The sequence below is a fragment of the Phocoena sinus genome, chromosome 1, assembly GCF_008692025.1.
Source record: "Phocoena sinus isolate mPhoSin1 chromosome 1, mPhoSin1.pri, whole genome shotgun sequence".
In the NCBI taxonomy this organism is placed as follows: domain Eukaryota; kingdom Metazoa; phylum Chordata; class Mammalia; order Artiodactyla; family Phocoenidae; genus Phocoena; species Phocoena sinus.
Genome location: NC_045763.1, coordinates 140,480,060 through 140,497,682, shown reverse-complemented (window position 1 = coordinate 140,497,682; position 17,623 = coordinate 140,480,060). Strand labels below are relative to the sequence as shown.

At 35.9% G+C, this 17,623-nt stretch overlaps 1 protein-coding gene across 6 annotated transcripts in view; it reads left to right on the top strand.

The window, feature by feature from the left end:
- The window catches only part of EDEM3 (ER degradation enhancing alpha-mannosidase like protein 3), a 90,440-nt gene that overhangs the window by 51,137 nt on the left and 21,680 nt on the right, over positions 1 to 17,623 (top strand). For 3 of the 6 annotated variants that reach the window (XM_032640189.1, XM_032640206.1, XM_032640179.1), the window contains 6 exons: positions 834 to 999; positions 1,258 to 1,412; positions 2,694 to 2,847; positions 4,901 to 5,092; positions 6,383 to 6,548; positions 8,625 to 8,810. In XM_032640189.1, the coding sequence (XP_032496080.1) occupies positions 834 to 999; positions 1,258 to 1,412; positions 2,694 to 2,847; positions 4,901 to 5,092; positions 6,383 to 6,548; positions 8,625 to 8,810 (1,019 nt within the window). Of the gene's footprint in view, positions 1 to 833; positions 1,000 to 1,257; positions 1,413 to 2,690; positions 2,848 to 4,900; positions 5,093 to 6,382; positions 6,549 to 8,624; positions 8,811 to 17,623 lie in introns of all 6 variants that reach the window. The other 3 variants (XM_032640171.1, XM_032640163.1, XM_032640197.1) reach the window with 1 other exon arrangement.

Genomic DNA, 17,623 nt, shown 5'->3' with positions numbered 1-17,623 from the left:
GCTCTTTACCGCTATGTCCAGCTGCCTCTCCAGTTCATTCTTTAGTAATGCTGTTTAAACTTGCATTCGCAAACGTTTAACAAGTGCCTGCTGTGTGCCAGGGATTGTGCTTGGCCAGTTGCGAAACTATGCAGCCTGTCTAGTAACTGCTAAAAGCTAGGATGCTTTGGGAAGTAGCACATATAATTAAATTCCTTGTTATTGTAACTCCATCTAACAACTGTGCTCTTTTCCTACCACTTTTTATAAAAGCTTTCCTTTAAAGTGTTTATTAAAACGTTATAACATTAAATCATTTGTAAAGTCACACTGGGCAGGTATTTAAATGTTTACAAAGTTATCATCATAGTCCATGTGATTCTGTGTTGTACTTTTTTCATGTAACTTTTTGTAAATGATTACTTTTAAGCCTTCTTGATTATCACTTAAATGGCTGCATCAAAATCATATTACTTTATCCAGTTCAATTAATATTTATTGAAGATTCTTATATGGTCCTCAGTAGTAAAGATCATATGTGTTACCTCCCTGCTATTGGCTCCCTGTAGAAGAAATGGAAAACTCTCCCCCAGAAGGTCCATAGAAAAACCTTGTCTGCAGTATTGACAAGATTTAGTGCACCTGTGTGGTAGGCAGCCCTTCTGGTCTTTTTCATTTCCTTGGAATATGCTTGGAGTCAAGGCTATTACCACCAGGGGATAGATACATTCTATAGTTCTTTGGATGTCTGTACTGGTGTAGACAGGTTTATTGACCTTGATTCTGTGGCTTTCAGAGAGTTGACATTTGGATATTTTTATGTTGTTAGATTTATTTGTAACCTTTTATTTTAGAATGGATTCCTTCTTCTTGGCTGAAATGTTTAAATATCTTTACCTGTTATTCGCGGATAAAGAAGACGTTATTTTTGACATAGAAGATTACATTTTTACAACAGAAGCTCATCTGTTACCTCTTTGGCTCTCTACTACAAATCAAAGAATCTCTAAAAAAAACACAGTAGGTTATGTTTTTCAACTAAATGTCTTACTCTCTTTTTTACTCCTATGTGTTTGTTTTGTTTTTCCAAGGAAAAAGTAATCCATGACTAGAATTCTATAAATGTAGTGTGGTAGGAGAAGTACCCTTGATGTTTTCTTATTTTGTTTTCTTGTATTACATCCTGTGTATACTTACATTTCACTTAATGTTTCCTTTGAACGAACTATAAAGTAAAATAATTATTTTTATTTACATAACATTCTTTTATATTTTTAGACTTCAGAATATACAGAACTGGATGACAGTAATTTTGATTGGACTTGTCCAAACACTCAGATTCTCTTCCCTAATGACCCACTGTATGCTCAGAGCATTCGTGAACCCTTGAAAAATGTGGTGGACAAGAGCTGTCCTAGAGGCATCATCAGAGTGTAAGATGTCTTATTTTATATTTGTTAATATCAAAATTAATTCTTAGTAAATGACGGAGAATGTCAGGAACATATAACAGCCAAGAAGACATTCATTTAGATTTTAAAAATATTGAGTATGTACTTATCACTGATTAAAATTAAAAATTGGTGAGTAAAGTTAGATAGCAAAGTTTATTCTGCAGTAATGTCTTTTTATTATTATGGAAATTTTCTGTGTATCTTTTGTTTAATGAACCAAGTAATTATGGCAGCGTATGATAGTTTGTAACTTCCACAGCACATTTTTTTTTTAACATCTTTATTGGAGGATAATTGCTTTACAGTGGTGTGTTAGTTTCTGCTTTATAACAAAGTGAATCAGCTATACGTATACATATATCCCCATATCTCCTCCCTCTTGCATCTCCCTCCCACCCTCCCTATCCCACCCCTCTAGATCCAGAGCACATTTTTACACAACAGTTTCATCAAATATTTCCACATTTTGTATATGTAGAAAATATTTTTCCTTTCATCTGTAGTTTCTGTATAGGAAAAATAACTGTTTTGATTTGATTTTTTTGATGAGGTACTTATTCTTGGTTGTTGAATAAAACTTTTTGCCTTAATGAGTGCATTTTCTTCCAAATAGTTACATTAGAAAAACCATTACTAGGAAAATTTTAAAAATTATTTTTTCTTAAGTGAATGTTATTGTTCACTGATATAAGTATTGTTTTGCTTTTAAAATATTGAGAGAAACATGTTTTTTTTTTGGGGGGGGGGGAGTTGTTTTTTTTTTGCGTTACGCGGGCCTCTCACCGTTGTGGCCTCTCCCGTTGCGGAGCACAGGCTCCGGACGCGCAGGCTCAGCAGCCATGGCTCATGGGCCTAGCCGCTCCGCGGCATGTGGGATCCTCCCGGACTGGAGGAACCCGGTCCCCTGCATCGGCAGGCAGACTCCCAACCACTGCGCAACCAGGGAAGCCCCAACATCTGATTTTTGAGGGAGAAATAAATAGTAATAAATCTCTAAGCCAACCTATTGTGTACCTTCAAATAATTGTAATGCTGTTGATTAATACTGCCTTATAGATAATATACAAGCTTTTGTAACTGTAAAATATATTTGAAAGCTATACCACTTATTAAAAACCTAAGTTATATGTAGGTAAGTAACTCTTTCTAGTTATTCCATTTTTCACTAGTTTAAAACTAGCAATTTGTTTGCCTTATGCTTTTTTTCCCAATTCTGACTTGTGGGTTTTTTTAAGCCTTGCCTATAATTACTTTTAGCAGAGAGGAGAGTTTCAGGAGTGGAGCTAAACCCCCTCTGAGAGCCAGAGATTTCATGGCCACTAACCCTGAGCATTTAGAAATCTTGAAGAAGATGGGGGTGAGTTTGATTCACCTCAAAGATGGGAGAGTCCAGTTGGTTCAACATGCAATCCAAGTAAGACATTGCTGTACTAATTAGCTACCATCTCTGTCCTCTTTGGTCTCAGTAGCTTTAATAAGATAATGACATTTGGCTTTTTAAAAACCTTCAGTGTGTGGTTTAAAGTCAGAGTATCAGAATTTTAGAACTTGGAAGTATTTTGGAAAGCCATCTGATTCAACCCCTTTGTAGTATAAATCAATCAAGTCACAAGTAGGTTGAGTAATTTGCTTACGTTAATATGGTCAAATATAGGACTCAGATTTAAGTTTTCTGTTTCTCAGTCGCTTGTCTTTCCACTATTTTATTTAGAACATAATCTTAAAAGCTAATAATTCATTTTAATATTTATATCTCTAATTTATACTATTTTAGTTTCCAAAGAGCTGAATTTAAATACTTTATTCATTATAGAAATCAAAATATGCATTTATTTATCTATGCCTAGGAAACATAACATACCTCTTAAGGAAATTTTTATTGATTTTTGCTTTAAAAGCTTTCATAACCCAAGGGCTTTAAATTATTCACCTTATTACTGCATTAATTCTGAGAAAACTACAGTTTGAGAAATAATTTCAACATAGAACCATATTCGGATACCCCATAATCTCGGATTCAGCCTTCCCACCACCTTGCCTTCCCCTCACCTTGCCTTCCCCTCAGGTTTCTGTCTCATCCCTATTCTTGCCACATCATCCCTCCTTCCCTAACAAGACTCTGCCTGCTTCCTTACGTTTCACTCATCCTCACTCCCCAGCGGTGGGAATGACATCCCTGATGACATTGCTTTCACATGGGTCACCAGTGACATAATTGCCAGCCAGTAGCCTCTTAGTCCTCCTCTGATTGAACTTTTATGTAACTGTTGGCTGGCCTCTTTTTAAAACCTACCCCTTTCTTGGCTTCCAGGGTATTCCAGCAACACCTTTCCAAATACTCTGTGCAATATTTTGTAGATTCCTTTGCAGCTCTTCTCGGCACGACTCAGTGTAGGCACTACCAAAGAATCTGGATCGTATGTTTTTCTTACTATACTCTTCTTCAATAGTGTCATCTATTTCTACAAGCTCTGCTGTCATCTTTGTACACGTGATACATGTATGTAATCCTGATTTTACTTTACTTCTTAAACCCAACTTTACTTTACTTTTTAAACCCAGCTATAATCTGCCTGTCGTACATTTCTGCATCTCAATCTCAATCTGTCCAAACCTGTTCTCTCTCCCTGCTCCCACTACAGTCTGTCTCTCTGCCTTTTCGTTCTCCATCTCAGTCAACCCTATCATCATTCTCTAAGTCACCAAAACCAGAAATCTCAGAATGGGCTTGCATTTCTTTCTCCCAGCTCCTTTCCATTCTCCTCTATCCTCTATCCCTTGTCAGGTTCCATTGACTTTTTCTATAAGGTGTTAGGAATTCATCCTTTTCCTCCTGTAGTCAGGCACTCTTCAACTTTTCCTCTATTAAGATTCAATTTGAATCATTCCAAATATTTCCCAGATACACACTGACAGAATCAGTCCTTCCTTTGTCTATGTTACTAGTCTACTTTCCCACTTGAGAAATTTTATCATAGCTAATTTTACATGTCTCTCTCCTCTAGATACAAACTCCTTAAAGTAAAAGATTATGTCCCTAGTGCCTAGTCAAGTACTAGATGTAATAGGTGCCTCATACTTATGTTTTGAATTTAATCTGGTTGTTGGTTCATAATTTCAAAGAAGGAGGGAAATGTGGGTCAGTTATGAGGTTTATTTCTTAAAAGGGCAACCAGAGGAGAGAACAAGCAAAGTGAGCATTTAGTGGAAGTGCACTTCTCAATTTGTATCAAAAGTGGTTTATAGGACAGTGAAAGAGACATTAATAAAAATTACAGATGTTATATTCAGAAAATATTTCCAGAAGTAATATTTTTGAGAACAAATAAGGCCATAAATATTTGGTAGAGACCAAAACTGATAGGATAAATTTTAGAGTAGAAAACTATAGTGCAGTAGTATTTAAGAAATCAAAAAGTTGAAAGTTTCCAGAAAGAAAGGATAAAATTAATTTGTTTCTTTCCTAGGCTGCTAGTTCAATTGACGCGGAAGATGGGTTGAGGTTTATGCAGGAGATGATTGAATTGTCAAGTCAACAACAAAAAGAGCAGCAGCTACCTCCACGAGCTGTACAAATTGTTTCTCACCCATTTTTTGGCCGGGTAGTGTTAACTGCTGGTCCAGCTCAGTTTGGGCTAGATCTGTCTAAACATAAAGAGGTATGTACACCTATAATATGCTTGTTGAAATTGAACTCAAATATTATTTAAGTATTGTCTAATTTCTTAGTCTCTTTTCTAATTTAGTAGTTTTAACTTATTTAAAACACCTAAATATTTAATCTCCCAGATTAAAGTAGATTAAAATTAAAAGTGTATGTTGAAAATATTGAGTCATAATTTATGTATGCAGTATGGTTATAGAATTTTACTTAAAATGTTCAGATATTGTTCTCTAATTCAATGCCTTTAACTTATCTAAAAATGGTTTTCAAACTTTTTAACTACTGAAACCTTTCTTTGAACAAAAATCTAATAACTCAGAGGCTTAATGTAGGGAACAGCTAAAGCAGAGGTGCTCCGGACACGTGGCTGTGGAGAGCATCAGACACTGAGGTTCCACTGAGCAAATTTGGAAGGCCATTAAGCTAGTCGATCGTATTAGTTTTACTGTAGGAAATGAAGTTCACAGGTTCAACTGTCTGACTAAGTGGTAGCAAAGCTAGCCACTAGACCAGAACCCAAGTATTCTGATCATCTAAAGCCAGTGGTCTTTGAACTCTGTTACCCCCAATTTAAACTTTTTCTAGTGTATATTTTAAAGCTATGTATGTTTACAGTTGATTCATTTATTCAATAACTCTTATTCTAGGTAGTATTTTAGATATTTGCTATGTATCAAGTTTACAAAAACCAGTGAAGATTTATGCCCTCGTGGAGTTTACCTTCTAAGAGAGAGAAGGATCTTAAAACATCTTTACACTCACATCTTTAAAATCAGTTCTCTGGTGGATTTAATTTTTCTAGGAAGAAGAGCTGCTTGCAGATTCATGTAGATTAAATCCATTTTTCCTGTTACCAGTGATGGTTTAAAAATGGTTCCCAGCTTCTTGTAAGTGTAGGTATGGGTACGTAGTGAGTCAGCCTGAGGTTCCAACTTTACCACTTACTAACATAGTGACTTTGAGCAAATTATGTAAACTGAATCTCAGTTTTCCCATACGTAAAATGGAAATATTATCTGTATTACTTCACTCAGAGTCATTATAAAGATCTGGTTTAGTAATTTACGTAAAAATGCTTCATAAACTGCAAAGCACAGTAGAAATATTGGTTGGGTACTATAATATACAAAATGTTCAAAACAAAAATTTATGCTAAATATATATTGTATATGTTAGCATTAGAAAAGAAGTGAGGTCTACTTAAAGCTCTAGATATTGAATTTTAATGGCTAGGTAGTGATTGGAGAAGATAAAAGATTACTTAAGTTACTTTTATTTCTGCCAGACAAGAGGATTTGTTGCAAGCAGTAAACCGTACAATGGTTGTTCAGAGCTTACTAACCCTGAGGCAGTGATGGGAAAGATTGCTTTGATACAAAGAGGACAGTGCATGTTTGCAGAAAAGGCACGCAACATCCAGAATGCTGGAGCCATTGGTGGCATTGTTATTGGTAAGTAAGCCTCCATGTCATTGTGTTGACTAAGACATAATTTTTAGGATTTTTCCTTTCATTTTCCAAACTTTTATCAGAGTTTGGCATTATTTTTACTTCACTAGCCAGCATAATGGATAGGTAATCCAATGACTCTTAAGAATGTGTATATATCTCATATCTTGTTTGAAAGTCTAGATTTGGGTTTCTGTATATTAATGCCAATAAAAGTACTTGGGGTCCGGTGTGAAGGTGCAGTAGGAGTGAGTGCTAAAAACACCCAATACCACGGATAAAAAAATGGGCCCACGAGATCCAAAGCCCTCTAGGAGCAAGAATTACACCCTGCCACCTCCAGTGGGGAGTCACTGAAAGTATCCATGACTCCACATAGGTGCCGGCTTTGGAGTCAGACACGTGGGGTTGTAGTTCCTGGCTGTACCACAAAATCATGGTGTGACCTTGGCCCAGCTTTAGTTTCTTTATCTGTTTATTCCATAGCGTATTTTTTAGCTCCAGTGAAAATGGTAATAAATATCCTTTAGGTGGTTGTAAGGTTTGAAGATAGTATATATAAAATTTCCTAAAATAACTGACATACCATGGGTATAAGCACTAGTTGCTAGCAAGTTTTTATCTCCTTGGGTCTTTTTCCACTGAAATTATAAACTTCAAATCATTTTACGCATGTATTTCAACCAGTGTGTTTGCCTTTTCATTTTCCACAGAAAAATCACTGATATCCTGACAAGCAGGGCATGACTATCAGGGAAAATATAAATTTTTCTATGCTTTAAGTAAATATGAGTTTACATTCAGAAAGAACTGGAAAACCTGAGGTCACATCCTATTTTTGAAGTTAGTTCTTCTGTATAGATTGTCTCCCAGGGGAACTCCATTTTGAATTTGTTCTTTCTAATTAGGATAGATTTCCTTTTTGAACTCAGGGTAAATAAACATTAAGAGATTTAAAATAAAACAGTAGGATTTAGTTCAGTGAAACATTATTTACTTTGCCGTTTGCTTATCTCATATCGGCACGCCAGTGTTAATTTAATGAATGCATGAATTTCATTAGTCTAAGTAAGTATTAGGAGAAATTCTGCTTCATAACTTAAATGAGTGGTTGGCAAACTACAGCCTGCAAGCCAAGTTCAGCTCACTGCCTGTTTTTGTAAATGAAAGTTTTCTAGAACACAGCATGTCAGTTTGTTTCCATGTCATCTATAGCCACTTTCAAGCTACAGTGGTGGAGTTGAGTGGTTGTAACAGTGACAAGCAGCAGAGAGACTGAGGGTCAGGTAACCATCCTTTGTCTAGTCAGTTACTGCTAAGGGGATGGGTTCTACATGGTATTCTCCACCTAGAAGGGCCTATCCACGCAAGCTGCCTGTGAAGGGATGGGCAAGTTCTCCAGGGAGACTGGCATGTAAGATTAGGGCTGGACATAACTGGCATCGCCAGTAAAACAGTATTGAGCAGTCGTACTCCTATTATTTAGCCGGCGTAAAGTAACAATAGTGTGTCATTCAGCTTACAGAGGAAAAAACAGTATAGTCATAATTATTCCTTGTGAACAGTATATTAAAAAGAACCGTCAATTTGTAGTTTGGTAAAACAATATAATGCCATTCGAAGAAATCCTAAACAATAAAATTTCATAGTTCTATCATTGTAATTCAAGTCTTTGAATTTTTCCATTTTTAGGCTTTTTCACAAGCATGTGAAATCTTTATAGTCATAATCCTAGAATTTTGTGTTCTACTTTTTTTATGTAATAATAACATTTTGTTTTTCTGTGTGTTCCCTCAGGTAGTTCGTTATAATTTACTTATAATAGTTTACAGTTGTTGACAGTTACAAAAAGCACTCCAGTAAACTTTTTCAGGCATAGATCATTTTGCTTCTTTTGAATTATTTCCTCAGAATAGATTTCTAGGAGTAGAATTAGTGGGCCCCAAAAGTATGAGTGTTTCTATGGTTCTTGATGCAGAAAATTAATGCTGTCAACAGGTAAACAACGGTAAAGATTGGTAGCTAGACCTTTTTAATGGATGAACGTTTTTATGTTTGCTGTATTCATTTTCTGGCTAGATGACAATGAGGGGAGCAGCAGTGATACTGCCCCTCTGTTCCAGATGGCAGGTGATGGAAAGGACACAGATGACATCACAATCCCCATGCTGTTCTTATTCAGTAAAGAAGGAAGTATCATATTGGACGCCATCCGGGAATATGAGGAGGTAGAGGTCCTCCTTTCTGACAAAGCAAAAGATCGAGGTAAGGGTAAAAAATCATTTGTATTCAGCGTAGCATTAATTTTCCTAACTTGATAACAAAAATGAGTTACAAAAAGATTATTTATGATTCACTGGTAAAAGAAGTAAACTTTTTAGAAGATGGTTTCAAAATATATTTTTCTTTTGGAAAAAAGGGTAGTAAAATGTTTATTTTGCTTTGTTCGGTGAGTTAGAATGTTTCTAGAATTATATTTTTGTATGTAATTTATAATTTTTGCTATAATTCTGCCCAGTGATAAAAATACAAGAGATTACACTGAGTCATTTTTAATATCCACAGATGTTCACCATTCAATTTCACTGATGCTACATCTTCTATTTTTTTAATAAGGAATAAAAAGAGATTGTATAGAAGGGTGTTGTATACAATATAATAGTAGTGGGGTTTTACCAGGCCACCTATAATCAAATGACCACTGTCTTGATGAAGGCAATAGAAATCTAGCAGCTTCTTTCCATTGAGATCCAAGTTCATCACATAGGTATTTATAAGTTACAAGAGTTATACATGGCAGATGCCTGAAGAACAAGATAGCATGCCTTAATTCATGATATAGTCCTCTCTAGGCCAAAATGTTTGTTAGTAACTTGAAAGCTCTTTGAAACCCAAATTGCTGTATAAATGCAAGGTCTTAACTAGTATTCTTTCATAGTTTCACATCTAGGAATAGAGGAGAAATGAGGGAAAGTGAACCATCAGATATAGACTGAAATCCTGCTTATAACAGCAGTCTTTCTTATCCACTGGAGATACCTATAGAGAGAGCAGTACTCCTCCCATCCCCCCTTAAATGGATAAAGTTGTATAATCTGCACAGGGTTGTTGATGTTGGGATGTTTGCTTGGCAGATAGGTAGGAAACTTATTCATTTTCAATTCAGTATATCTTCCAAGTGGAACAATAAAAAAAAAAGCTTAGCAATAATCTAGTGCTAGCCAAATTAGTGTTTTGTCTTGTCTTCTTGTATTGCTTTATTCTTTGAGATTCATTGAGATGTCAACTATTTAAGGACTGTGGAGTGAGTAGGATGTATGTAAGGATGTATAAATAGAAACAGTAGAAAGGATTTCTGATCTTCTTAAATCCGCCTATGTGCCTGCTTTTTTTTTTTTCTGAGCCCTTTTTTCCAACTCAGATCTTCTTTCCTGTATACATGCATTTAAGCACATCAAACACAGGCAAAATATTATTCCATATAACTCTTTAATGCCTTTGCTTTTTTCCCCCCTATTTTGTGCTACCATTGGAATTTCAGCAGCAATATTAAAAGGTAAAATGATTCCGAGCTACATTATTAATAGTAGTAAGTATCTTTAATAAGCCTTAAATTACATATATGTATGTGTATATATACATGTATATACACACATGTGTGTGCACATATATATATTTCAGTGGCTACCATGATAATATCTGGTTTAAAGTAATTAGATTATTTTCATGTCTAGTCAGCTGTCCCATAATGATGATTCTTTTTTTTAAAAATTTATTTATTTATTTATGGCTGTGTTGGGTTTTCGTTTCTGTGCAAGGGCTTTTCTCTAGTTGCAGTGAGCAGGGGCTACTCTTCATCACGGTACGCGGGCCTTTCACTGTCGCGGCCTCTCTCGTTGCGGAGCACAGGCTCCAGATGCGCAGGCTCAGTAGTTGTGGCTCACGGGCCTAGTTGCTCCGCGGCATGTGGAATCTTCCCAGACCAGGGCTCGAACCCATGTCCCCTGCATTGGCAGGCAGATTCTCAACCACTGCGCCACCAGGGAAGCCCCCATAATCATGATTCTTTATTGATCTATAAATCAGTTTATTTACATATAAATGAAATATCCAATAGGTGAATTCAGTAGTCCGTACCAACGCAAGAGTCACTCTAACAAAGACGTTGTATGGCACGTGTTATTTTTGATTACTTTTTATTTGAATGCAGTGTAAAATATTTAAAAGATCGACTTGTTTAAAAAACCCGTATATGTGTAGGAGTGTGTGGGGTGAGGACTGGAAGACTGGTAAAGCATGTGCTTCTTATACCAGAGAAAAGATATGAAAAAAGATCAGTTCTACTATTTAAAAAAAGTCTGAACAGCGTAACAGTATTCCCTTAAGGACCTTGAAATAAAAGGGCTTTATTTAAATTATATATTTTTTTTAAGTTTTGATAGTCAATTTTTTGAACTGTATTTCTGTTATAGAGTGATATTTTGACAGAGTCTTGAAAAATTGCCCTTTTGGTATAGCTTTTTAAAGAACTGTACGGCATTATTAACTATCAGCAATGAGTTATAGTATAATTGGTAATATTTATCAGTGTAACTAAAGTCAATGATAATAGTTTTATTAAATCAACTGCTTTATTCACTTAGGAAAATATTCTAAGTTAACGTCTGTAGTGGTTATCATTAATTTGTCCTTTGCCATTACTGCATGCATCAGTGTTTCTCTTCTGCATCAGAATCAGCTGATGTAGTAGTTAAAAGTGTAGATTCTTGAGTCCTGCTCCAGAGTATTGAATCAGACTCTCTGAAAGTGGGGGATCAGAATCTGAAATTTTAAACAAGCATCCCAGTTAATTGCACACAGCTATACTTTGAGAAACACTAAACAAGACCAAGAAGGCACCCCACGCCCCTCTTTTTTTATCTCCTAGCTCTGTATCTGGCCATATTGTGCCATCAAGGGTACTAGGTGGGATTACATAAGTACACCAAATAATAGCAGCCTTAAATCTGAACGATAAAATGTCATCCAGATTGGCTTTTCTAAAAATCTCATTCCACAGATACGTATTTCCCTTAAAAAGTCACACAGTTTTGATTGAGGCATTCTTCCCACGTATTAAGACAGAAAACAGAAACCCCAGAACAAGCCCCCACTCCCACCTTCTAAGTCCCAGCTATTAATATAGAAGTATCTGCAACAGTCCTATCTGCTAGCAAAAATGTCCAGATAAATGACTACACATTCTTCTTCAGAAATAAAGCATTAGTAATTTATCAAGTGGAAATGCTGCTTCCTCAGATCAAACCAGTCACACTTCTAAAAATTAAGTTATCCATAGGAGTGTTAATATCATGTCTGTCATGTGTCCGTTTCCAAAATTTCAAGAATTTGTAAAGGTACTTAATAATAATTCCCACCCTGTGCCCACAAACAAAGGACACTGTGTTGTTTACCCTTAGATCCAAATTGAAACAATTTACAATTGAGATTCAATTGACTTTTCCCAGTAGTATTTCTCAACGGGGAAAAAAACATCAGCATTTAAAAATTTCAATACATTGTCATACTTACAGTTTATAGTGTAGAATTCCAGTGCCTTAAGAGCTATAGACAGATATTCTCAGGGCTACTCCTATATTTGTGTCTGTCTGGTAAAGAGGCAGACAGAGAAAACAGGAAATAAAAGAAAGGTCTCATGGTTTGAACTGCTCAAGATTTAAGTGTGGCAGTGTTACTTTTCCTAAGATTATCCTCCACTCAGCTTGATTGCAGTGAATCTGTCCTTTGGTTGATCTGTAGAACTTAGATTGCTATTGGAAGGAATTTGATTCTGAGGAGACAAATCTAGTATGCAAACAGATGGCATCTTTGCCTGGAAAGGGGCAACTGAAACATTAGCAGAATCAATACTTACCTACCCCAGCTTCTCTTCTCCAACCACCGCGTGTTTTCTCATGCACTTTTGCATTTGCACATCTCTTCCCTCTTTCTGGAAATTAATCCTTGTTAATCCCTATCCCACTCCCACAACCTTTTCCTCTTTAAAAACGTTCAGTCATTCTAAATACCAAGTATTTTAAATGCTATCTTTTCTATGAACTTTTCTCTTATTTTCATAGATAAAATGTATGGACATCTTCTTAATATGGTTGCACAGATACTTTGACATTTATATTACATTGTACTTCTTTACCTGTGTGTCAGCTCTGTATTCCTTGCTTTCAGTAAATGCTGGTTGTGTGGATGAATGAATGATTGTAGAACATCCAGTCTCGAAGTCTTTGCCAAGGTTCCTTTGTCCTCTCATTATTAAAACTTAGTACTTTTCTCTTTTTTTTTTTTTTTGGTATCTTGAGATTTTCTTCATTCTTTTTTTTCTTTTTGCTTCCTGTGTTTCTGATACACCATTCCTGAATTTAATGATGTATAGTCATTACACTCTTAGGACTATGATACTCCATACTGTGACAGCAGGCACCTTAGAATGAAGATTTGTAGTGGTGTGGTAGATTCTTTCTTCCTTTTTGTACTTCTCCAACTGCCATTTTTATTTAGCTGGTTGTTGCCACTTTGCTATATATCAGATATTCTTATATATTTGAACTGTTTTTGGACTTGCTCTTCTTTTCCACTAATCTGTTTGTTTATTCCTGTGCCAATAATAAAAGTTTGCTATTTTGAATAAATTTTAATATCTGATAAGGCAACTCTCCTGTCACAAATACTTTTCAGAATTTCTTGACTTCTCTGTGATGTATACTCTTCCATAGGAATTTAAAAATAATTCCATCTGGTCCCAAAAGAAAAGAAAGAGAAGTAGAATTGGGATTCATTTTGGAATTGTATAATTGCACACCTTACATATAAACAGGAAAATTTTGTTAAATATTGACTTTCCATCAAGGAACATACACTTACCTGTAAATTGAATCAGATCTTGTTTTAAGTTTTCATTGAGATTTTATAGTATTAAGCAATAAGATTTCTTAATAAATTTAATTCTGTGTTGTAGCTTCCACTTTTATTGGGGTTATTTGTATTTTATTAGCATTATTTGTATTTTATTGGGGTTATTTGCCTACTTATTTTTACCCTCCTTATCAAATTCTTTTATCTTGATAGTGTTTTTAAAAATTGAGTTGCTTTGAGTTTAAGTATAAAACACAATCTGAAAATACACTTGATCTTTCCTTTTCCTATATTACACTGTTACTTTTTTAAATTGAAATATAGCTGATTTACAATGTTGTGTTAATGTCCGTTGTACAGCAAACTGATTGAGTTATATATATTCTTTTCCAATGTCGTTTATCAGAGGATACTGAATATAGTTGCCTGTGCTATACAGTAGGACCTTGTTGTTTCTTTATCCATCCTATATACACTAGTTTGCATATGTTAATCCCAAACTCTCAGTCCTTCCCTCCACCACCTCCCCTCTCCCTTGGCAACCAGAACTCTGTTCTCTGTGTCTGAGAGTCTATTTCTGTTTTGTAGATATGTTGATTTGTGTCGTATTTTAGATTCCACATGTTAAGTGATATCATATGGTATTTGTCCTTCTCTCTCTGACTTACTTCACTTAGTGTGATAATCTCTAGGTCCATCCATGTTGCTGCAAATGACATTATTTCATTCTTTTTTATGGCTGAGTAATATTCCATTGTGTGTGTGTGTGTGTGTGTGTGTGTGTGTGTGTGTGTGTATACACACACCACATCTTTTTTTTTTTTTACATCTTTATTGAAGTATAATTGCTTTACAATGGTGTGTACACCACATCTTCTTTATCCATTCATCTATTGATGGACATTTAGGTTGCTTCCATGTCCTGGCTATTTTAAATAGTGCTGCAATGAACATTGGGGTGCATATATCTCTTTTTTCTCTTAACATCTTTATTGGAGTATAATTGCATTACAATGTTGTATTAGTTTCTGCTTTATAACAAAGTGAATCAGCTATACATATACATATATCCCCATACCTCTTCGCTCTTGCATCTCCCTCTCTCCCACCCTCCCTATTCTACCCCTCTAGGTGGTCACAAAGCACTGAGCTGATCTCCCTGTGCTATGCAGCTGCTTCCCACTAGCTATCGATTTTACATTTGGTAGTGTATATATGTCCATGCCACTCTCTTACTAAGTCCCAGATTACCCTTCCTCCTCCCCATGTCCTCAAGTCCATTCTCTAGTAGGTCTGTGTCTTTATTCCCGTCTTGCCCTTAGGTTCTTCATGACCTTTTTATTTTTTTAGATTCCATATATATGTGTTAGCATGCAGTATTTGTTTTTCTCTTTCTCACATAACTCTGTATGACAGACTCTGGATCCATTCACCTCACTACAAATAACTCAATTTCGTTTCTTTTTATGGCTGAGTAATATTCCATTGTATATATGTGCCACATCTTCTTTTTTTCTTTACATCTTTGTTGGAGTATAATTGCTTTACAATGGTGTGTTAGTTTCTGCTTTATAACAAAGTGAATCAGTTATACATATACATATGTTCCCATATCTCTTCCCTCTTGCTTCTCCCTCCCTCCCACCCTCCCTATCCCACCCATCCAGGCTGTCACAAAGCACTGAGCTGATCTCCCTGTGCTATGCAGCTGCTTCCGACTAGCTATCTACCTTAACGTTTGGTAGTGTATACACGTCCATGCCTCTCTCTCGCTTTGTCACAGCTTACCCTTCCCCCTCCCCATATCCTCAAGTCCATTCTCTAGTAGGTCTGTGTCTTTTTTCCTGTCTTACCCCTAGGTTCTTCATGACATTTTTTTTCTTAGATTCCATATATATGTGTTAGCATACGGTATTTGTCTTTCTCTTTCTGACTTACTTCACTCTGTATGACAGACTCTGGGTCTATCCACCTCATTACAAATAGCTCAATTTCGTTTCTTTTTATGGCTGAGTAATATTCCATTGTATATATGTGCCACATCTTTATCCATTCATCTGTTGATGGACACTTAGGTTGCTTCCATATCCTGGGTATTGCAAATAGAGCTGCAGTGAACATTGTGGTACATGACCCTTTTGGAATTATGGTATTCTCAGAGTATATACCCAGTAGTGGAATTGCTGGGTCGTATGGTAGTTCTATTTTTAGTTTTTTAAGGAACCTCCATACTGTTCTCCATAGTGGCTATATCAGTTTACATTCCCAGCAGCAGTGCAAGAGGGTTCCCTTTTCTCCACACCCCTCCAGCATTTATTGTTTGTAGATTTTTTGATGATGGCCATTCTGACTGGTGTGAAGTGATACCTCATTGTAGTTTTGATTTGCATTTCTCTAATGATTAGTGATGTTGAGCATTCTTTCATGTGTTTGTTGGCAATGTGTATATCTTCTTTGGAGAAATGTCTATTCAGGTCTTCTGCCCAGTTTTGGATTGTGTTTTTTGGTTTTTTGCTATTGAGCTGCATGAGCTGCTTGTAAATTTTGGAGATTAATCCTTTGTCAGTTGCTTCATTTGCAAATATTTACTCCCATTCTGAGGGTTGTCTTTTCATCTTGTTTATGGTTTCCTTTGCTGTGCAAAAGCATTTAAGTTTCATTAGGTCCCATTTGTTTATTTGTGTTTATATTTCCATTTCTCTAGGAGGTGGGTCAAAAAGGATCTTGCTGTGATTTGTGTCATAGAGTGTTCTGCCTATGTTTTCCTCTAAGAGTTTGATAGTGTCTGGCCTTACATTTGGGTCTTTAATCCATTTTGAGTTTATTTTTGTGTATGCTCTTAGAGACTGTTCTAATTTCATTCTTTTACATGTAGCTGACCACTCTTCCCAGCACCTCTTATTGAAGAGGCTGTCTTATCTCCATTTTATATTCTTGCCTCCTTTATCAAAACTATGGTGACCATATGTGTGTGGGTTTATCTCTGGGCTTTCTATCCTGTTTCATTGATCTATATTTCTGTTTTTGTGCCAGTACCATACTGGCTTGATTACTGTAGCTTTGTAGTATACTCTGAAGTCGAGGCGCCTGATTCCTCCAGCTCCGTTTTTCTTTCTCAAGATTGCTTTGACTATTCAGAGTCTTTTGTGTTTCCATACAAATTGTGAAATTTTTTGTTCTAGTTCTGTGAAAAATGCCAGTGGTAGTTTGATAGGGATTGCATTGAATCTGTCGATTGCTTTGGGTAATAGAGTCATTTTCACAATGTTGATTCTTCCAATCCAAGAACATGGTATATCTCTCCATCTATTTGTATCATCTTTAATTTCTGTCATCAGTGTCTTATAGTTTTCTGCATACAGGTCTTTTGTCTCCTTAGGTAGGTTTATTCCTAGGTATTTTAGTCTTTTTGTTGCAGTGGTAAATGGGAGTGTTCTCTTGATTTTACTTTCAGATTTTTTATCATTAGTGTATAGGAATGCCAGAGATTTCTGTGCATTAATTTTGTAACCTGCTACTTTACCAAATTCGTTGATTAGCTCTAGTAGTTTTCTGGTAGCATCTTTAGGATTCTCTATGTATAGTATCATGTCATCTGCAAACAGTGACAGCTTTACTTCTTCTTTTCCAATTTGGATTCCTTTTATTTCCTTTTCTTCTCTGATTGCTGTGGCTAAAACTTCCAAAACTATGTTGAATAAGAGTGGTGAGAGTGGGCAACCTTGTCTTTTTCCTGATCTTAGTGGAAATGGTTACAGTTTTTCACCATTGAGGATGATGTTGGCTGTGAGTTTTTCATATATGGCCTTTATTATGTTGAGGAAAGTTCCCTCTGTGCCTACTTTCTGCAGGGTTTTTAATCATAAATGGGTGTTGAATTTTTTCGAAAGCTTTCTCTGCATCTATTGAGATGATCATATGGTTTTCATCTTCAATTTGTTAATATGGTGTATAATGTTGATTGATTTGCACATATTGAAGAATCCTTGCATTCCTGGACTAAACCCCACTTGATCATGGTGTATGATCCTTTTAATATGCTGTTGGATTCTCTTTGCTAGTATTTTGTTGAGGATTTTTGCATCTATGTTCATCAGTGATATTGGCCTGTAGTTTTCTTTCTTTGTGACATCTTTGTCTGGTTTGGTATCAGGGTGATGGTGGCCACA